At 40.3% G+C, this 23091-nt stretch overlaps 1 protein-coding gene across 1 annotated transcript in view; it reads right to left on the bottom strand.

The window, feature by feature from the left end:
- RNF121 (ring finger protein 121) overlaps window positions 1–23091 on the bottom strand; it is a 76008-nt gene that overhangs the window by 43986 nt on the left and 8931 nt on the right. The window contains exons 2-3 of the mRNA XM_039252029.1: window positions 5860–5897; window positions 2802–2943 (exon numbers count right to left, since the gene is read on the bottom strand). Of these exons, the coding sequence (XP_039107960.1) occupies window positions 2802–2943; window positions 5860–5897 (180 nt within the window). The remainder of the gene's footprint in view (window positions 1–2801; window positions 2944–5859; window positions 5898–23091) is intronic.

A 23091-nucleotide genomic window follows, 5' to 3' on the forward strand; every position in this document is an offset into this window, starting at 1 on the left:
ATGCATCCTCACTTCCTTTAGAGGTTTTTAAAAATCTCTGATTAACCACCATTATATAATTAAGATTATCTTTAAATACCAGCATAGAAGTGTCAAGGGGGTTTTCATTCTACATTTTGTTTATGAGTGGTCTTATTTTTTCAGGCTTAATTCAACCATCTTGGTAATCCCCATTTTATAAAGTAGGCACTATAATCATATACTGACAAACAAGTGACTTGTCTCAGGTAACAGGGCAAAGTGTGACCACGGTCCAGACGTGGAGCCACACTTTGGTGGCTTAGCCTGCTAGATGGTCTCCGGTCCAAAAAGACTTGGTGTCACGTAGTCATTTAATGCACTGTGACCTGAAGTTACAGATGTCTCTATTTGTGGTACATGTAACACCTGAGGGGGCTACAGGCCAGTAAGGTTCAGAACCTGTGTTTGTTCAAGGGCAAAGGTTAGCCTCTCTTCCTCCTATGCTCTTAGGTTACCTCTCGGTTCCCTGGCTGCTTATTGCTTCAAGCAACCTACAGTACAATAGAAATTATGAAATATCAAACAAAAGACCTGGACTCAAATCCTGGCTCTGTTAGTATGCCCTTTATGCCTCAATTCTATGGGCCTCAGTTTGTTTATGGTACTTAACTTATGGGCTACTAGGAAGATTAAATGAGATAGTACAGCAGTTCATATCATGTGAGCTACAGACCCCTGGGCATATCTGGCCATATTACCAGAGGTCTGAAAAGCATATACTAGAGCAAAAAAACCATTAGGTATTAAGATTAAAAAACTCTGGAGTAAAACTGTTTGGGTTCAAATAATGGTTTTATCACTGGAGCAAGTTACTTAAGAACAATGCCTGGCACAGTAAGAATTCAATAAACACTAGCTATTGTTACTATCATATATGAGTTCATATATTCTTTACAAAGTATTATCATGTGGGTGTTTGTCAAGTTTTTATGTTAAAAAAGGGTTATCCCTGAAAAGGTTAAAAACTTCTAAGAAAAAATCCAGTACACTACATCTGCCATGTCCTAATCCACAGTAGTCAAATCTATGATTTTAATCTTTTCAAAATTTTTGAGACTTGTTTTGTGGCCTAACATCTGTCCTATCCTGGAGAACAGTCAATGTGCACTTGAGAAGAGTACATATTCTGCTGTTGTTGGTTAGAGTATGCCCTGTGTGTCTGTTAGGTCTAACTGGTAATTTTAATGCTGCTCAAGTCTGCTATTAAGTATTGATATTCTAATCAGGTTATTCTATCCATTACTGAAAGTAAGTTACTGAACTCTTATTGTGGAACTGTCCATCTCTCTCTTCAATTCTGTCAATTTTTGCTTCACAAATATTGGGGCTCCTTTGTTAGGTATATTATCAATATATAATGCCCTCTGTCTCTTGTAAATTTTTTTGATTTAAAGTCTGTTGGTCTGATATTTAAAAGCCACCCCAGCTCTCTTTTGATTATCATGTGCATTACCTTTCTCTAGCCTTTTACTTTTAATCTCTGTGTCTTTGTGTCTAAAGTGTGTCTCTCATGGTGTTTTTTTTTTTTATGTTTATTTATTTTTGACAGAGAGAAAGAGAGAGAGAGAGAAAGAGAGAAGAGAGAGAGAGAGAAAGAGAGAGAGCGAGCACAACAGTGAGCACACAAGGAGGGGCAGGGGGTTGCGCAGAGAGAGGGAAACAAAGAATCCAAAGCAGGCTCCAGGTCCTGAGCTATCAGTGCAGAGTCCAACAAGAGGCTGAAATTTACAAACTGTGAAATCATGACCTGAGCTGAAGCTGGATGCTTAACTGACCAAGCCACCCAGGTGCCCAGGTTTTTTCTTTTTTTGTTTATTTATTTATTTTGAGAGAGAAAGTGAGCATGTATGCGTGAGCAGGGGAGAAACGGAGGGAGAGAGAGAATCCTAAGATGGCTCTGCACTATAAGCACTGAGCCTGATGCAGGGTTGATCTCACAAACAATGAGATCATGACCTGAGCCAAAATCAGGAGTTGGATACTTGACTGACTCTTATGCCACCCAGGCACCCCTCTCATGGGTTTTTTTAAACCAGTCTGCCAATCTCTGACTTTTAATAGAATCAATCCATTTACAGTAATTACCAATAGGGAGGCTTTACTTCTGCCATTTAGCTGTACATTTTCTGTATGTTTTATGTTTTGTTCTTCACTTCCTCTATTAATGCCTCTTTTTTTTTTTTTAATTTTTTTTTTTAAATGTTTTATTTATTTCTAGGAGAGAGAGAGACAGCGTGAGCAGGGGAGGGTCAGAGAGAGAGGGAGTCACAGACTGAAACAGGCTCCAGGCTCTGAGCTGGCAGTCAGCACAGAGCCCGACGCGGGGCTCGAACCCACGAACCGCGAGATCATGACCCAAGCGAAAGTCGGACGCTTAACCGACTAAGCCACCCAGGCGCCCCTCTTTTTTTTTTTTTAATTAATCTAAATCCTACCTGTAATATTTACTTGGAGGCTTGGTGTTCCCAATAAAGTAATCGCCTCTCCTTTTATTTGAATAGTTCCTGATGAATGCCTCCTTCATGAATCTGTCCCAAGATGTTTAAAAGGGAAGACCTACCTTTTCTGGCCATGAAAGTAGTTTTAGGTTCTATCCCTATTTTACCATCTGAATCACCTGCCTCTTCAACACATACTTGCCATACACTCTTCATCATTCATTCATAAAGTTTATTACTATCGTCTATTCCCTGCCTATATGTGGCCTGGGTTAGGCTGGACCCCAGAATACTAAGGGTCTTTTGATGACTGTCATACAAAGAAGATGCAAAATGGCTTACATTGTAGGAGCGGGGGTGCCTTTGTTTCCACTGCACCAGGAGCAGCTGGGCCACCACCAAAGTAGCGATGAGGATGAGGACCATTTCAGCGTGCATGGCTTCGTGGCCCCGGTGCTTGGCATGCATGCGTGCATGCTCAACCCTGAAAGCCAAACAGATGAGGTGAGTCAGGTCAGGGATGGTGTGATGGTAAAAGAGCAATGTTTTCCAGGGATATCCCACCAGTCCATAGCTCAGAACATATTCTTGTGCTTTGCAGCTACGAGGTACTGGACAAATTAGAGGCTAGAAAAACACACTTTAGAGAACAGGCATTTGGGGATAGAATAGGAGCTCTGTGGGCCCCAGTTAAAAGCTCAGCCTACTAGAGTCAAAGGTGGGTTGTCTGCTGCCCACCCACAAGAGCAGAAACAGCTAACATCTTTCCTGTAGGAAAGAGGTCCCAGGAGAAGCCTGTTGTCGCTGCCCATTTCAGTCCTATCTCAACCTGTCACTGGTAGGAGAAAGTAACCCAAAGAGAAGGTTATTGTCACAAAGTCTCATAATCCTAGTCAGTGGTATTTATGACACCAATAAAGAAGTAATACTGCAGACGTGTACTAATTCCAGGGTTAAAGTCTTGCTTTATTTGTCCCACCCTCTCTGTCAAGACCAGGGATCATGAAGACTAGTTAATGTCTGAAAAATCTGGGCTGCTTCAGATTTATACTAATCCAACAGTGACTTTACCATCAGCATCCACAGGTAAACAGCCTCTTCAAGGGCTCAAAGAGGAGTACAGCTGAAAATTCTTATTGAATCTAAGGCTGGCATTCTCTGGTCCAGAGGACTGGCAACAAGTGATTCCCTTGGCCAATACAGGCAAAATGCTTCCTCTACGAACGCAGAATAGACAATCCTACCATTCTGGGTCAGAGTCAGCCAACAGAGAGAAATAAGGAAGGAGTTAGAAAACTAAATATAAATATAGCCTGTAGTCAGGAGCTTTTATGTAAATTCTCCTCACATGGGAGTATTAGGGAGATAGGGATAGGACAACATAAATGGCATCTTCATAAAGTTCCCAAGGGCAATGAGAGACTATGGAAGAAGAACCCAATGCAATGAATTACAGAGAGATAAATGATAAGGCAAAAAGTTAATTGCAGAATTTAGGTGGTGGGTGTAAAGGTGTTTACTGTGTAATTCCTTAAATTTTTCTGAGAGTTTTCATAATAAAATGTTAGGGAGGAAACATAGTGGGGGGAGTGGGCAGCCAAATGTAAGCAGCCAGCCACAGCACCCAAGGGTTTATCCTAGGTAGGAGAATCTGACAAAAAGAAAATATGAAGTAGAAGTCGGAAACTTAGGTTCAGATATTATCCATGTGGCCTTGGCCAAGAAAATTCATATCTCTACATCACAATTTCTTCATTTGTCAAAAGGTGTCCATATCTTTGATGCCTCCCTCATAGGGTTATTGTGAGGATAAGTTAAACTAAAAGGGCAAAGGGCATTTTAAAAACCTAAGCTGTGGTGAATTATAAAGATAACAAGAGATAAATTTCGTGTTCTCAGACAGTATATGACTGAATGGATATACACAATAAAAAAACAAAGAAATATCTAGAAAAGACCAGAGAAGTCATCTGGTTCAGGTTCCCACCCAATGTAAACATTATCTTTATAATCTTTGAATACTTCCACTGGCTGAGAACATTTGCCTCTTAGTAGTTAGAGAACTATGTGTCCAGCACATTGTTTAGAGAACTATGTGTCCAGCACATTGTAGGTGCTCACATGTGTTATGAAGGAATAAAATTCCAATGCTTTACCATCAGAAGTTCACTACACCACAATTATTAAAGATGTCTCTGATAACGAGACAAAATATCTATCGATAGCTTCAATCTGTTGGACCCAATCTTATACTCTGGAACAACAAAGGATATATTCACTCTTCTTTCCCAATGCTACTCTTGGAAAGATTTGTCATGATCTTCTTTAAAAACAAAAACAAACACTATCCTCTTCCTACTATCACTTTTCTGTGCCCTTTTGGGCTAACAGTTCTAGATCTTTTCAACACTATTCATATAATATAATGTGAAAACCATTAAACCTGGTTGCCTTCTTCTAGACATGATCTAGCTGAAGATCTTCTTAATATACAGTGTTTACAACAAAATTAATGTGCACTCAGTGAAGCAGAGCACAGTGGCACTATTACCCCCCTAAAGCAGATAACATATTTCTATGAACATCTTCCAAATTTTGGAATGTTTTGATAGCTGAGGTACACAACTGGTACATATTAAACTAAAGTCACCTAAAATCTTGCTGGGTTTGTCATATAAATTGATATCTTTGCAATTCTTCATTTTTATAATTTAAATGAAGGGGGGTTTTGCACTATTAATAAAGTCTACGTGGTTAAGTTCAGCTCATTGGTCAGCTATCTTGTGAAGTTTGTGGGGTAAGCACTCTGAAAGTTCTTTACTGATGAGTAATCATGACAATATTTGTTGAATCACTCTGGTTACAAAACATGTTAGTAGCAGAGTTGAGATCAGGAGACACATCTCATTTTTCAGCCAGAGCTCTCTGCCCTGTTCATGGATAATGATGATGTTAATGATGATAATCATCTGCAAAGGAGGTTAACACTTACTGGAAGCTTACCACATGCCAGGCATTGTTCTAAGAATTTCACATATATTAATCCCCATAACAACTCTATGAGGTATATGTACTGTTGTAATCTTCACAGTGCAAACTGGGAAAATTAAGGTAGTAAGAAATTAAGTAACTTGCCCAAGATCACATAGCTAGGAAATGGCAGAACTAGTAGTGTTTAAATCCAAATAAATTGTTTGGTGCAATTACCTATTTACTCCCCAGGACTCAAGGAGCTACCCAGGAGCAACCCAAGTACTGGGAAAGATCCCAAATGACCTGTCCTACTGGTCAACAGTCACTGCCTCCCCACAGCCAAGTTAGCAAAAGGGTAGATATACAACTCTATTAGTAGGACTAATTTACAGTTCCCCACCTAAGGGGGCCACACTGTCACACTTACCTCCATTGCTCCTCTGGGGAGAGATCCGACATATCAACCTGTAAAAGACACCATGAGAAAAATCCATTACTGTCTTAGAACTATCCCTGTCCAACATAAGGTGCTCATACATTCATCATTATCTTAAAGGAATTACAAGAAGCTTTCAAGTGTTACAATCTATATGGAATCTTCCTCAATACTCTTTCCCACTGATCTCTCCCCTAACCACTTACTTTGTCTCATGTCTATGACTGACAGTATACTGCATGTATACGCAAGGCAAAGAGGATAGGAGAGTAAATATAACTCCTAAGATGCTCACAGCCTAGTCAGGAAGTCACACATATATACAGAAAACTTTTTTATTATATGCTGAGGACTAGCTAGGGAAGAATAAAGAAATGGCTTCTGATACCATCTGGGATGTTAGGGATTGGCAAGACTTACTGGAGCAGATGTGAAATATCATCCAGATGAAAAAATAAGAGAAATAAATGTTCCAGGCAATGGGACTAACATAAATACAAAGGAATAAAGTTGCATAGCATACAAATAAAGGAGTACATCTAGAGCAAAAAGTATGGATCAGGATTAGTGGGAGATGAAGCTAGATAAAATATTTTGTCATATAATGCCATCTGGCTCTAAATGGCTTCATGGCATCAGGCAGAACATTAGACTAGGGTGAACTAAGCTTTAGTCCCTGCTCTGCTATTAACTAGTAGTATGGCCTCCCAACTTCAAAGTTCTGGTTCTATTTGTTAGTCTTGTCCTCTTTTATTTTTTATTATTATTATTTTTTTTACAAATAGTTTATTGTCAAATTAGTTTCCACAAAACACTCAGTGCTCATCCCCACAAGTGCCCTCCTCCATGCCCATCCCTCCTCCCCCCCACATCCATCAGTCCTCAGTTTTTGTCAGCATTCAACAGTCTCTCATGGTTTGCCTCTCTCCCTTTCCCTCACCATTTCCCCCCTTCTTCTCCCCCTTGGTCCTCCGTCAAGTTCCTCCTAATCCTCCTATACGTGCAAACATATGATATTTGTCCTTCTCTGCCTGACTGATTTCGCTCAGCATAACACCCTCAAGGTCCATCCATGTTGCTACACATGGCCAGATTTCATTGTTTCTCATTGCTATGTAGTATTCCATCGTATAGATAAACCACATCTTCTTGATCCAGTCGTCCGTTGATGGACCCTTAGGCTCTTTCCATGTTTTAGCTATTGTGGAGAGTGCTGCCATGAACATTGGGGTACATGTGCTCCTATGCATCAGCATTTCTGTATCCCTTGGGTAAATTCCTAGCAGTGCTATTGCTGGGTCATAGGGGAGTTCTATTCTTAGTTTCCTTAGGAACCTCCACACTGTTCTCCAGAGGGGCTGTACCAGTTTACATTCCCACCAACAGTATAGGAGGGTGCCCGTTTCTCCACATCCTCGCCAGCATCTAGAGTTCTCTGATTTGCTCATTTTAGCCACTCTGACTGGCATGAGGTGGTATCTCAGTGTGGTTTTGATTTGTATTTCCCTGATGAGGAGGGATGCTGAGCATCGTTTCATGTGTCTGTTGGCCATCTGGATGTCCTCTTTGGAGAAGTGTCTGTTCATATCTTCTAGTCTTGTCCTCTTTTAGAAGAGGGTTTCTCAACCTTGGCATTAGAGATATTTGCAACTGGTTAATTCTTTGGTGGGGTGGTTGAATGTTCGAAGTAAAATGGGTAGAACTCTCTTACTGATTCAAATCAGCACATATTTACCAGGCATCCTTTATGTGTATGTACTGTATACTCCCATCACTATTTAGGGAGGGCTTTCTGATTTCTACATGTCCCAGCTAAGTTAAAAAAGAAAACAAAAAACAAAAAACAAAATCTCAAGGCTTCACCCAGCCAATCAGGGTAACAAAGTCAACCACCTCCTCCCTTTTCCTAATTCACATAATGCCTCACAGAATATATTCAGGTGTCCTGACTCAGGCATTCATCTCCCCAGAACAAAAGAGGCCCAAGTATCCCAGAAGGACAAGTGGATATAAGAAATGGAAATGCCCCCCTGGGCAGTACCTGAACAGAAAATTAAGGACCACATTTCTAAAGAAACAATCCAATACGGGTTTCATACTACCTAGCAAAACTTCTTTTCATTTTTCCAACTTGGACCAAACCAGTCTATTCACTATCCCAAAACACGTGGGTCTCATTCCTGTTTCTAGCCTTTGCATATCGTTCCTTCTGCTTGCCATGTTTCTCTCTCTTCTTTCCCATCCAAGCCCAACTTGTCCTTTGAAAACCCAGCTGCAAAATTTCACCTTCTCTGGAGAAGCTTTCCCTGATCTTCTAGCTTAGTGAATTTAGCCCTCTGCTTTAAGCATGGATTTTTCTCCTTCTTACTCAAAGTGTGGCACAAATCTAGTGTCAACATTAGCTAGGTGCTTGTTAGAAATGCAGAATCTTAGGGGCACCTGGGTGGCTCAGTCGGTTGGGCGTCCGACTTCGGCTCAGGTCATGATCTTGCAGTCTGTGGGTTCGAGCCCCGCATTGGGCTCTGTGCTGACAGCTCAGAGCCTGGAGCCTGTTTCAGATCCTGTGTCTCCCTCTCTCTCTGCCCCTTCCCTGCTCATGCTCTGTCTCTGTCTCTCAAAATAAATAAAGGTTTAAAAAGTTAAAAAAGAAGAAGAAGAAGAAATGCAGAATCTTAGGCATCACTCCAGACCCACTGATCAGAATCCTTTACAAAAAAAAAAAAAAGCTTATTATGAGCATGAGTGTGTGAGCATGGGGAGAGGCAGAGAGAGTAGAGAGAGAGAATCCTTAGCAGGCTCTGTGCTGTCAGTACAGAGCCTGACACAGGGCTTGATCCCACAAACTGTGAGATCATGACCTGAGCTGAAATGAAGAGTCAGATGCTTAACTGACTGAGGCACCTAAGCACCCCCAGAATCCTCCTTTTAATAAGATGATTTGTATGCACATTATATTTTAGAAGCACTGTTCTATACCACTCATTCATAGTCTTATGTTGTCTTAGACATGACTGCCAAGTGATCTAACTGCTTCTTAAGGCCAGGACCAGGACTCAGAGCATCTGGGGGGCTCAGTCGGTTAAGCGTCCGACTTCAGCTCAAGTCATGATCTCACGGTTCATGGGTTCAGGCCCCGCATCAGGCTCTGTGCTGACAGCCAGCTCAGAGCCTGGAGCCTGTTTCAGATTCTGTGTCTCCCTCTCTCTCTGACCCTCCCCTGTTCACGCTAAGGAAAAAAAAAAAAAAAAAAAAAAAAGCCAGGACCAGGACTAAGGTGGGGGTAAGCAAGGGACCTAGAGCTCAAAACTGGAGGGACTCATTGTCAGGTACTGATCCTCCACTTGCATGACCTTGAATGTGAGAGCCTCCTTAAAGTTTGCAACCTAAGTGCCTTGTTTCTTCACCCTATTCCTAGCCTGCTTATGTAGATCTTGCTCCCATCCCATAAACCTGGAAGATCCCACAGAGCCAAGGAGAATACACTGCTTTGTGTGTTTCAAGGAGAACAGAACAGAGCTGAGCATATACTAAGCATTCAATGAGTACCGGGGGAACTGAACAGAATTCTCTCCAATATGATAATAAGTATGCTGATTAACCAGCACCCCACCTGGAGATGCTTAAATGGGAGTATAAACAGACACCTGAAAAATACTTAATAAGAATCTGGGAAAGAAGTATCCATTTGACACCAGGAAGCAGACAGAAAATTATGTTTAAAAAACTACATGTCAAAACAAAACAAGACAAAACAAACTAGCAAAACTACATGTTCAGAGAAGCAAGACAAGTCCATTGAAGGAAAAACTAAGGAAGATTCAGAGAACTAGGCCAGGCACGGGAGTGCTTCTCCATGAGATAGTGGTCAAGCATGCTACTGCCTACACAGTCTATACTGTCTCTCCATTTGGAAAATAGAAAATAAGACTTCTGATTTCATTGTGGGGCTGTGAGGTTAAGAACATTCCAGGTGACCATGCAATTTCATTGCCTTTCCTCCTGGGAGAGTGCAAGTACTTTATAAAGTAACAGGAGAAGCTGCAGAACCAAATGCTAGTGAAGCACAGAACAGTAATGCTTTCAGAGCCTCAGAGAATACAGTGCAGAAAGGCAAACACTAAGGATGAGATTAGACTTGGGCTTAGAGGATCATTTAGCACTTTATGGAGTACAATGAATGCTAAGAGTAAAGAAAGATATGATTTGGCTTTAATATTTGCCTCCTGAACCAAGCAATTATTTACATTAATACCAAACTGGTCTTAAAGTGCAAGTGGAAAGACAAGGAAAGCTCTAAATTACAACTATAATTAACCTGTTCCATCTGGAAATATAGCTTTATTTGCTCCCTCATTAATGACTTTATTCATCTAGATCGAAGCAGTTAAGTCAGTCTGACTGTGCCCTGTCCAGAGCTCAGGTTAGACAATTAGGGAGGCTCTCCAGGCATGGTTACTGATTGATGGGCTCACATCCAACTCCCAAGACCCACATACTGAAATGATTTCTTGTCAATCAATCATTCCCCTCCTAGAAGCTCACAAGGCCCCTAGTCATGACAATCTACCTAAGTCCAGACTTGAAAGAAGTTAAGCCAAAAATGTCAGGCAGAGGGCAAGAGAAAATGTCATAAAAAGGGAAAATGCTCAGATGTAAAAGACTCAGGGACCCACCCATGTAACTCCACAAATAGGCCTCCTGTCCCATCCCCTCAAATATCAGATCCCCTCTGGTCTCTGAGTCTTTACACAGGCTGGGGATTTTGTCCATTAAGGCCCTCTGGTCCACCAAGCCACATTCTGCCTTCGTACAAAATGCTGGCCAAATCCTCCTGGCTCCAGGAAGGTTCTTTAGACTGACTCCATTCAGTGAAGAAACAAACATCTTCTACTGCCTTGCTGAGCATGGGCCACAGCCCAGCAGCATCAACACCCTGAGAGCTTATTAAGAAACAGAATCTCAGACTCCATCCGAAACCTCCTGAATCAGAATCTACACTTAATAAGATAGCCAGGTAATTCACAAGCCCATTAAAGTTTGAGAAGCATTGCTACTGCTGCTACTGCATTCCAGCGCTCACATTTACAATGCTAAGTCATTGTAATCAGTGCGTAGAGCACCTGATTTTTTAAAATGTTTTATTTCATTTTTGAGACAGAGACAGAGCATGACGGGGGTAGGGGCAGAGAGACACACAGAGAGACACACAGAGGGGCACACAGAATCTGAAGCAGGCTCCAGGCTCTGAGCTGTCAGCACAGAGCCCGACACGGAGCTTGAACCCACGAACCATGAAATCATGACCTGAGCCAAAGTTGGAGTTGGGAGTCTTAACCAACTGAGCCACCCAGGAGCCCCTCACCTGATTATTTTAATAACAGCTTTTCTGAGATCTAACTCACATTCCGTAAAATTCACCCATTTAAAGTGTACTACTCAGTGCTTTTTAGTATATTCACAAAGTTGTGCCATCACCACTGTATAAGTTTGAAACATTTTACCACCGTAAAAAGAAACCACCTACCAGTTAGCAGTCACTCTCCATCCTCCCCCAGCCCAAGAAGACACTCATTTACTCTCTGTCTCTATCTATAGATTGCCTACTCTAGACATTTCATAAAAATGGGATCCTACAATGTGGTCTTTTGAAATTGGCTTCTTTCACTTAGCATGTTTCCAATGTTCATCAGGTTGTAGCATGTACTGTAGTTCATTCCTTTTTATTGCTAAATAACACTGCACTGTATGGATATACCACTTTATATCTATCCACTCATCAGTTAATGGACATTTGGGTTGTTTATACTTTCTGGATATTAAAAATAATGCTGTTATGAACATTCATCTACAAGCTTTTGTGTAGATATGTTTTCATTTCTCATGAGGATATTATACCTAGGAGTGAAACTGTTAGGTCATATGGTAACTCTATGCTGAGGAATTGCCAAACTGCTTTCCACAGCAGCTGCACCATTTTACATTCTACCAGCACTGGGTGAAAGTTCCAATTTCTCCACATCCTCAACAGTACTTGTTATTCTCTTTTTCATAAATGCATCCAAGTAGGTGGAAAATGGTTTCACTACGTGATTTCAATTTTGCATTTCCCTAATGGGGAAATGTTTATTGGCCATTTATATATCTTAACTTTAGAGAAAAGTTTATTCAGATCTTTGTCCATTTTTTAAAAATAGACTTTTTTAGAGGAGTTTTAGGCTCACAGCAAAACTGAATGGAAAATACAGAGATTGCCCACATATCCCTTACACCCAAATACACGTGGCCTGCTCCATTATCATCATCCCCCACCAGAGTAGTACATTTGTTCCAACTGATGAATCTACACGGACACATCATTTCACCCAAAGTTCACCTTAACAAATATATAGCCTATAAGGACATGTACACAACATTCAAGTATCATAGAGAGTAGTTTCATGTCCTAAAAATTCTGTGTTCTGCTTATTTATCATTCCATCCTCCCCTAGCCCCTAGCAAACATGTATCTTTTTACTGTCTCTGTGGTTTTGCCTTTTCTAGAATGTCATAGTTAAAATCGTATGTAGCCTTTTTACATTGGCTTCTTTCACTTAGTAATATGCATTTAAGGCTCCTCTGTTTTTTCACGGTTTGACTGCTCATTTCTTCTTAGTGAATAATATTCTATTGTCTGGATAGACCACAATTTATTTATCTTCTCACCTACTGAAGGATATCTTGGTTACTTCCAACATTTGGCAACTACGAATAAAGCTGCTATAAACATCTGTGTGGAGGTCTCTGTGTGGACTTAATAGTGTGTTTAACTTTGTTCTTCTCCTTTAATACTGTATTAGCTATTCTGGGTCTTTTGCTTCTCCATATAAAGTTTAGAATCAGTTTGTCAATATCCATAAGGTAACTTGCTGGGATTCTGATAGGCATTGTACTAAATCTGTAAATCAAGTTGGTAAGAACTGACATCTTCACAACATTTAATCTTTCAATACCTAAACACGGAATATCACTCTATTTAATTAGTTCTTCTTTAATATTTTGATCAGAGCTTCACAGTTTTCCTGATATAGATCCTATAAACATTTTGCTAGATTTATGCTAGTATTTATGCTAGGATGTCATTCTCACGGAGCTAAAGTAAATGGTACTGTGTTTTTAATTTCAAATTCCACTTGTTCACTGCTGATATATAAGAAAGCAATTGGGGGCGCCCGGGTGGCGTAGTTGGTTAAGCGTCCGACTTTCGCTCGGGTCATGATCTCGCGGTTCGTGGGTTCGAGCCCCGCGTCGGGCTCTGTGCTGACTGCCAGCTCAGAGCCTGGAGCCTGTTTCAGTCTGTGACTCCCTCTCTCTCTGACCCTCCCCTGCTCACGCTGTCTCTCTCTCTCTCTCCTAGAAATAAATAAAACATTAAAAAAAAAAAAAAAGAAAGCAATTGGCTTTTTTATATTAACATTGCTGGATTTATACTATCCTGTAATCTTGCTATACTCAAATAATAGTTCCAGGATGTTTTTTGTTGGCATTTTTCAATTTTCTATATAGACAATTATGTTATCTCTGAACAAAGATGGTTTTATTTCTTCCCTCCAAATTTGTATACATTTTACTCCCTAGGCCTTCCACACAGTATGATGTTGAAAAGCATGGTGAGAGGAGACACCATTTACCTTGTTCTTAACCTTACTGGGAAAGTTTCAAGTTTCTCACCATCAAGTATGATGTTAGCTGTAAATTTTTTGTAGATATTCTTTATCAAGTTGATGAAGTTCCTCTCTATTTTTAGTTTTCTGAGAATTTTAATCTTAAATGGGCATGGGATTTTGTCAAAAGCTTTTTCTGTATCTATTCATATATTTATGTAATTTTTCTTCTTTAGCCTATTGATGTGATGGATTACATTAATTGGTTTTCAAATGTTGAACCAATTTGCACACCTGGAATAAATCCCACTTGATCATGATGTATGATTCTTTTTATACAGATTTAATTTGTTAATATTTTATTTTAAATTGATGTTCATGAGACATTGGTCTCTACTTTCTTGAACTGCCCCCTTTGATTTAGTAAATTGTGTCCTCTTTTTTTTAAATTTTTTTTTAATGTTTTATTTACTTCTGAGAGAGAGAGACAGCCTGAATAGGGGAGGGTCAGAGAGAGAGGGAGACACAGAATCCAAAACAGCCTCCAGGCTCTGAGCTAGCTGTCAGCACAGAGCCCGATGCAGGGCTTGAACCCACGAACCGTGAGATCATGACCTGAGCCGAAGCCGGACGCTTAACCTACTGAGCCACCGAGGTGCCCCTATCCTCTTTTTTCATAGTTACCCTAGCTACAGACCTACCAGTTTTATCAGTCTTTTCAAAGAATCAGTTTTTGATTTTGTTGATTTTTCTCTACTTATTTCCTGTTTACAATTCATTGATTTCTGCTCTGTTTTTCATGATTTCTTTTCTTCTGCTTAATTTGGTTTTAATTAGCTCTTTTTTCTAGTTTCGAAAGATGAATCCTTAGGTGATCGATTCTAGATCTTTCTTTTCTCTAAGCACTGCATTTACTGCATCCCACAAATTTTGGTAAGTTGAGTTTGCGTTTTCATTTAGTTCAAATATACCTAAATTTCTCTTGAGAGTTCTTCTTGTTCCATGTGTTATTTAGAAGCGTGCTGTTTAATCTTCAAGTATTTGTGGATTTTCTTTTTTTTTTTTTTTATGTTTATTTTTGAGACAGAGACAGAGCACAAGAGAGGGAGGCGGAGAGAGAGAGAGAGAGAGGGACACACCAGATCTGGCAGGCTCCAGGCTCCAAGCTGTCAGCACAGAGACTGATGCAGGGCTCAAACTCATGAACTATGAGATCATGACCTGAGCCGAAGTCAGATCTTAACTGACTGAGCCACACAGGTGCCCCAAGTATTTGTGGATTTTCTACCTATCTTTCTCTTACTGATTTCTAGCTGAATTCCATTGTACTCTGACAGCAAACAATGTGTTTCCTGTTCTTTTAAATTTGTTGTGTTTTATGGCCTACTTTGTGGTCTATATTGGTGAATGTTCCATGAAAACTTGAAAAGAATGTCCATCTAATTCTGCTGTTGTTAAATGAAGCAGATGTCGGGGCGCCTGGGTGGCTTAGTTGGTTAAGTGTCTGACTTTCACTTGGGTCATGATCTCGCGGTTCGTGGGTTCGAGCCCCGTGTCGGGCTCTGTGCTGACTGCCGGCTCGGAGCCTGGAGCCTGTTTCAGTCTGTGACTCCCTCTCTCTCTGACCCTCCCCTGCTCGCGCTGTCTCTCTCTCTCTCTCCCAGAAATAAAGCATTAAAAAATTTAAAAAAAAAAAAAATGAAGCAGATGTCCATTATATACAGTTGATTGATGGTGTTACTGAATTCAGCTATGTACTTACAGACTTTCTGTTGGCTGAATCTGTCCATTTCTGACAGAGGAATGTTGAGCTTTCCAACTATAATTTGGATTTGTCTACCTCCAGTTGCAGTTCTTTCAGCTTTCACTTCACATGTTTTGACATCCTGCTGTTAGGTACATACACATTAAGGACTGTTATGACTTCCTGGAGGGGACTTTTATCACTACATAATGCCCCTTGATCCCCAATTACTTTCATTGCTCTGAGGTCTGCTCTGTCTGAAATTAAAATAGCTCGTCTTACCTTCTTCTGATTAGTATTAGTATGTTATATCTTTCTCCATTTAATTAATTTTATATGTATCCTTTTACTTAAAAAGGGGCTTCCTGGGGCACCTGGGTGGCTCAGTCGGTTAAGCGTACGACTTCGGCTCAGGTCATGATCTCACAGTTCATGGGTTCGAGCCCCGCATCGGGCTCTGTGCTGACAGCCAGCTCAGAGCCTGGAGCCTGCTTCAGATTCTGTGTCTCCCTCCCTCTCGGACCCTCCTCTGTTCATACTGTCTCTGTCTCTCTCTCAGAAATAAATAAAAAACAAACCAAAAAAAAGTTAAAAAGGGGCTTCGTGTAGGCAATATATAGCAGATCTTGTTTTTTTTCATCCACTATGACAATCTTTCAATTGGTGCATTTTTTAAAGTTTATTTACTTGAGAGACAGAGTGTGCACATGCGAGCAGGGAAGGGGCAGAGACAGAGGGAGAGAGAATTCCAAGCAGGCTCCATGCATCAGCACAGAGCCTGACTCAGGGCTCAAACCCATGAACTTTGAGATCATGACCTGCACTAAAATCAGGAGTCAGATGCATAACCAACTGAGCCACCCAGGCACTCTGGAATGTGTATGTGTGTGTGCTCATATACACATATATTTTTTTTTTAAGTTTATTTTGAGAGAGAGAATCCCAAGCAGGCTCCATACTGTCAGCATAGAGCCTGACGCAAAGCTTAAACTCATGAACCGTGAAATCATGACCTGAGCTGAAGCCAAGACTTGAATGCTCAACCAACTAAGCCATCCAGGTGCCCTTGAATTATTTTTATTTTTATTGTTGGGTTGTAAAAGTTCTTTACATATTTTCTGGATACAAAGTCCCTTATGTGATATATGACTTCCAAATATTTTCTCCCATTCTCTGGGCTGTCTTTTTACTTTCTTGATGGCATTCTTTGCAACACAAAAGTTTCTCATTTTGGTAAATCCAACTTATTTATTTTTTCTTTAACTGCTTATGCTTTTGGTGTCATATCTAAGAAGCTATCCTAACTGGTCATGATTTATGACTATGTTTCCTTCTAAAAGTTTTATAGTTTTAGTTATATTTAGGTCACTGGTCCATTTTGAGTTAATTTTTCTATATGGTATGAGGTAGGGGTCAACTTCATTCTTTTGCATGTTGCTAGCTAGTTGTTTCAGCACAATTTGTTGAAAAAACAATTCATTCCCAATGTGTACCTAATTCTTCACACTGACTCTTAATTCTGTAAGAAGGTGCAATACCCTTGTTTTCCACCTTATTTTCTTGAGTGCCCCCACATCTCTATAAACTTTGCTGACAGAACCTCAGTAAAGTCCAAAAGATAGCTGAAGAACTATATATAATACCATAAATAAATAAATAAACAAATAAATAAGGCCTCACAGCTATCTGTGAGATCTGATACATTTATTCATTTACTCAATTCTCACTTAAGGTACTCCTGTTCTAAATGCGCAGGTCCAGCGCTAGGCATGGGGATGCACAGATGAACCAGATTTTTTTCTTGCCTTTGAGAAAGGCAGACTAAAACAATATGGGGCACTGGGTGGCTCAGTTGGTTAAGTGTCATACTTTAGCTCAGGTCATGATCTCATAGTTCATGAATTTGAGCCCTGCATTGGGCTCTGTGCTAACAGCTCAGAGCCTGGAGCCTGCTTCATATTTTGTCTCCCCCTCTCTCTCTACCTCTTCCCCACTTATGCTCTGTCTCTCTCAAAAATAAATAAACATTCAAAAAAAATTTTTAATAATCAGGCTGTTTTAAAAGTATGAATTTACTTAGCCCAGGGAGCACAACTCTTTCCACTTTTCATCCCAAGATATGGCTTTAGGGCAACAACTACCTTTCTCAGTGAAGAGAAAAATACTTGTAGGTTCTACTAATTCACCACAGGTATTTAATTGCTATATGTCAATGAGCAGGGAACATCCTCAATGACTCAATTTCCCCATATATAAAATTAGGGGGTTGGCTTAGGTGATTTTTGAGGTCCTTTAAAGCTAAAATGCTGTACTAATTCCACCAAATCTAACTCCAAAGCTTTGGAGTCAGCTCTAATACTTTGGCTTTCCAAACTGCCACAGTTTCCTTAGTGACCATACAACTAAAAACAAAATGCCATCAGTGTGATGAGCTGTGACTTAAAAGGATGCTGCCAAATTAAATCAATGAAACTTTAACAAATGATTACCACAGGCATGCATCAGGAATATTCATCACCAGGGGATGGTTTCTTATCCCAGCTTCATGTACCTGCTAACTGTGAAGGGTCCTCAACTCTGGAATCCCATCCACCAGGGCAGACTTAGCTTTTCAGAGGTCTCAGTTGATCCTTCCAAGTTAGAGATGGATCAACCATGCAGCTAAAGCCTTCATTCTTTCATAAAAATTAGAGATGAATAAGCCCAGCCTTTGCTCTTGAGGTATTTATTTAGTTGGGCGGGAAGACAGGACACAACAAACTATTAAACATAACATAGTATAAGGATAACTACTGACATTTAAACAAACTGCTACTTAAGTGCAAAGAAAGGAGATATTAGCTAGCTCCTGAACCTGGTATGAATACAACATACCAGGATGGCTGCCTCTTCAATCTTGTGAGGACAGATGCTCTGGTCTGCTGGGTGATTAGGACAAGTGAAATTTCACAGGCTCTCCATATTTGTGGCTCTGCATTCTCCTCTCATTCACAATCTTCTTAAATTCTGTAGCCTTGTCAAGAATTCAAGGCCAATAAATCAAAGTGGAACTACCTCACTTTTAAAACAGACTTCATAAATCAGCTGGGAATCATGCAGACACTGGATCTACCTAGCCAAACTGTAAGGCCTATACAGACAGCACCCTTTGAGCAGGAAAGTGAAAGTAGATGCTGGTTGTAACAACTGCTTTGGCTGCTGTCTGCTCACCACCCCCACCTCTCCTACCATCACCAGAAAGTGTATCTTGCAGGCCACCTGAGTTGGGAAGCTTTTTTAATGAAACTTTTCAAATATATATAAAAGTAGAAGAAATAGTTTAATGACCTCTTTCTCATTCAACAATTATCAAACTTGGAGGCACCTATCATTCTTTGGTTCTTAAACTCCTTTCCCATCAAATTCATACTTCTCGGACCAGCTTCCTCCCTCTCTCATTCTTTCCTAAATGCACTTCAGCCTCCTACGTACTCTATACCTTTCTACCCATTCTTTTAAAACCCAATCCTGATGCCACCTCTTCCAGAAACCCTTTCAGAGCAGAACTATCCTTCCTATGAACTCCTAAAAAGCCTTTACCTGCTGGTCACATCTACCCACCTATGCAATCTCCCTTCAATTTTTCATTTCCATACCTCCTAAAGTTCAGACTTTTTATCCTTTGCTCTTTCCTGGGATATTGTAGTGATCTCCAAGGTCATCTCCCTGACTCTAATCTTGCCACAACAGATTCATCACATAAGAGCAGTCACAGTGATCTTTATTAGACACACAACTGAGTACATCAGCCCCCTAATTAAATAGACTTTAATGACTTTCTATTGCCTTTGGATTAAAGCCCAAACTCCTTTGTATGACAAAGTACTTCATAATCTGGTCCAACCAGCTATTTATCTCACCAGTCTCCACCAAATGGCTTATACTTCAGCCACAGTGAACCACATAGCATTCCAACATGGTCTTCCCTTTTATACCTCGGTGCTTTGGCCAGTGCCATTTTCTCTCCTTAGAATTCTTTCCTCATCTTCACAGTCCATCTCTATTCACTCTCAAAGATGCAGTTCAAATATTACCTCCTTCAAAAGATATTCTCCAACTTTATTCATTCACACATCCATTCAACAACTGTTAGGTGAGCATATGTTAAGCTCTAGACTGGAAATACAATAATAAATAAATAACAGCTCTCACTCTCAAAGATACTTGGACTCTACTAGATCTCCTCAGGTGAAGTGATTCCTCTTCCACAGAAATTTGCAATTTGTACATTATTTCCAAGGTCACATTTATTACTTTTTATAGTTGTTTCTGAGTCTGTTTCTGTAACTATAAACTCTAATCATCTGAGATCAAGGATTTTTCCTTTTTTTAAAAGCTTTGTTGAGGTACAGCATCCATTTTAAGTGGACAATTAAATGACTGTTCGTGTATTTACAGGGTTGTGCAACCATCTTTTTTAATCTAATTTTTAATTTTAATTTTAGTTTTGAGAGAGATAGAGAGCAAATGGGGGGAGGGGCTGAGAGAGAGGGGGAGGGAGAGAGAGAGAGAGAGAGAGAGAGAGAAAGAATCTCAAGCAGGGTCCATTCTGTTAGTGCAGAGCCCGATGTGGGGGCTTGAACCTACAAACCCTGACCTGAGCTGAAACCGAGTCAAGACAATTAACTGATTGAGCCACCCAGGCGCCTCTATGCAACCATCTTATTTTAAATCATTTCTATCACTTTAAAAACAATACTTGGGGCACCTGGGTGGCTCAGTCGGTTAAGTGGCCGACTTCGGCTCAGGTCATGATCTTGCAGTCCGTGGGTTCGAGCCCCGCGTGGGCTCTGTGCTGACAGCTCAGAGCCTGGAGCCTGTTTCAGATCCTGTGTCTCCCTCTCTCTCTGACCCTCCCCTGCTCATACTATGTCTCTTTGTCTCAAAAATAAAAAAATTAAAAAATTTGGAAAAAAAAAAACCTTATGCTCCTCTCATCAGCAACACCCCCAGACCTAATCAACCACTCACCTACTTTATGTCTCTATAGAGTTGCCTTTTTTGGACCTTTCATATAAATGAAATAATACAAGTTGCAGTTCTGACTGGCTTCTTTCAAACACCACAATGCTTTTTTTTTTTTTTTTTTTTTAAATTTTAATGTTTTATTTATTTCTGTGAGAGAGAGAGACAGCGTGAGCAGGGGAGGAACAGAGAGAGAGGGACACACAGAATCTGAAATAGGCTCCAGCCTCTGAGCTAGCTGTCAGCACAGAGCCCAATGCGGGGCTCGAACCCACAAACCGTGAGATCACGACCTGAGCCAAAGTCGGCCGCCCAACCGACTGAGCCACCCAGGCGCCCCACCACAATGCTTTTTTAAGGATCATCCATGTTCTAGCAAGTATCAGTAGCTCACTCCTTTTTTTTGCCAAGTCATATTCCAGTGTATGGATATACGTTTTATTTACCCATTCATCAATTGAGGGACCTTTGGATTGTTTCTACTTTGGGGCTATTATGAATAATATTGCTAAGAACACTTGTGTACAAGCTTTTGTGTGGACACATGTTTTTATTTCTAAAGTATATACGTTAGGAGTGGAACTGCTGGGTCATATGGTACTTCTATGCTTAACTTTTTGAGGAACTATGAAACTGTTTTCCACAGCTGCTACACCCTTTTACATTCCACTAGCAGTGCATCAGGGTGCCAGTTTCTCCATCTCCTTGACAACACTTGTTATTACGTCATTTTTCTATTATGATATCATAGTGAGTATAAAGTGATATCTTATTGTGGTTTTGATTTGCATTTCTCTGATGACTAATGATGTTTAACTTCTTTTCAGGCATTTATTGGCCATTTGTATTATTTTCTTTGGAGAAAAGTCAATTCAGATTATTTGTCCATTTTTTAATTGGGTTATTTACCTTTCTCTTGTTGAGCTGCAAGAGGTCTTTATACTGAATGTAAGTTCTTCATCAGATATATAATGTGCAAATCTTACTGGATATGAACTGGGCCTGAGGATCACTTGAATCTGACTCACCTTTGTTTCAAAGAACTAGCCTGTAATCTGGTACAACGTATGTGTTCAATAACTGTTGGATGGGTTACATAATGTTAACAGCTTTGATGACAAGGATAATGCCTTACTCATTCAGCACCCCCCTCTTACTTCACACCTAGCACTAGACACAAAACGCATGCTTCGGAAATAAACAGAGACTGAGTAATTCTCACTCGAACAAACAGTGGGGATGATGTCAAATAAAATGGCCAAAGAGAATTTTTCACATTTCTTCTTCCCGCCTAAGACTTCTCCTTTGGTCCTTCCTATTTCAATACATGGTGCCATCAACCATGGTTTTGCCAATTAGTTAAAGCAAAACAAATCCCAAAACCTAGAAGTCAAGCTTGATTATTTTCCTTCCCTTCTGATATCCAACCCATCAGCAAGTCCTGTAGGCTCTACTTCAAAACATATTCTAAATTCATCCACTTTACCCCACCCCCAACACTATCATGTCTCACCTGAACTACTGCAAATCTCCTAACAGCTCTTCTTGAATCCCCCGCTACAATGCATTCTCCCTAAAGAAATAAGATTGTTTTAAAAATGCAAACCAGCTCACTTCACTCCTATCTTTCCAACCAGCCAAAATCTTTTCATTGTACTCTCAGGAAAATTCAGCATATTTAGTAGCATCTATGAGGCCTTACAGACCTGCCAAACTCCCTGACCTGATTGGCATTATTTTTTCCTTGCTCACTATGATTCACACACACTGGCTTTCTCTTTGGCCCCAAGACATGCCGAACTCATTCGCACTGATTTATACTTCTCCCTCCACTTGACACACGTCTGCTTTCAAATCTTCACACTGACAGATCTTCATTCAGGTGTTGGTTCAAATATCACCTCAGAGGCTGTTGATAACCTCTCCTAGTTGTTCTCTATCACATCACCCTACACTCCTCAGAACACTTATCACCATTTGGAGTTACCCTGCTTGCTACTTATTTGTTATCTGCATGCCGCCATTGGAAAGTAAACTTAGCAAGAGCAAGGACCTTGGTTGTCTTGTTCATTGCTGGGTTACTGGGACCTAGGAAAATGCGTGACATACTGAATGCACAAGTACTGAAGAAGAAAAGACTGAATGAACAATCCAGATTACATATTTAATAAATGCTTCATGAATGCATGAATGAATGAATTAGGGAGAGGAATGGAAAGCACACTAAAATAAATGGAAGCACTGTGACTTGGTATTTTTATAGCTGCTCACTTTTCTCCACCTCTACTGCCTTTGCTTTTGCTCAGATCCTCATTATCTCTTAGCTACCCAGAGTACTCCCAAATAATTTCTTCTTTCCCCAACTGGAACCCTCCAAAAATAACTTCTATACTTCTATCAGACTTGATCATTCTGAGACATGAATCTGAACATGTTTTAAACCCAAGCTTCTTAGCATGCTGTTAAAAAGGTGTCTTCAACCTTATTGCTCATTGTTATACCCCTACATTTAGCCTACACTCAGCTTTACAGAAATTCTTACAGTTCCCAGAATATTTCATGTTGTTTAATGCCTCCAAACCTTTGCAGATCTTTTCACTTTGCTGGACCACTCTTTCCTACCTCACAGACTATCTATTGAACTCAAATGTAATCCTTAAGAACAAACTCCAGCATCTTCTCTGTTAAGTCTTTAATGATTCCCCTCAGCAGAGTTCATCACTCCCTCCTTTGTGTTGCCATGGCATATAACACACTATACCACAATTATTTGTTTCCATGTTTGTCTTCCCCCTATATGACTATTAGCCCCCAGAATAGAAGCAAGGTGTTTAC

This window comes from Hyaena hyaena, unplaced genomic scaffold, assembly GCF_003009895.1.
Source record: "Hyaena hyaena isolate Hyena2069 unplaced genomic scaffold, ASM300989v1 scaffold_406, whole genome shotgun sequence".
Classification (NCBI taxonomy): Eukaryota; Metazoa; Chordata; class Mammalia; order Carnivora; family Hyaenidae; genus Hyaena; species Hyaena hyaena.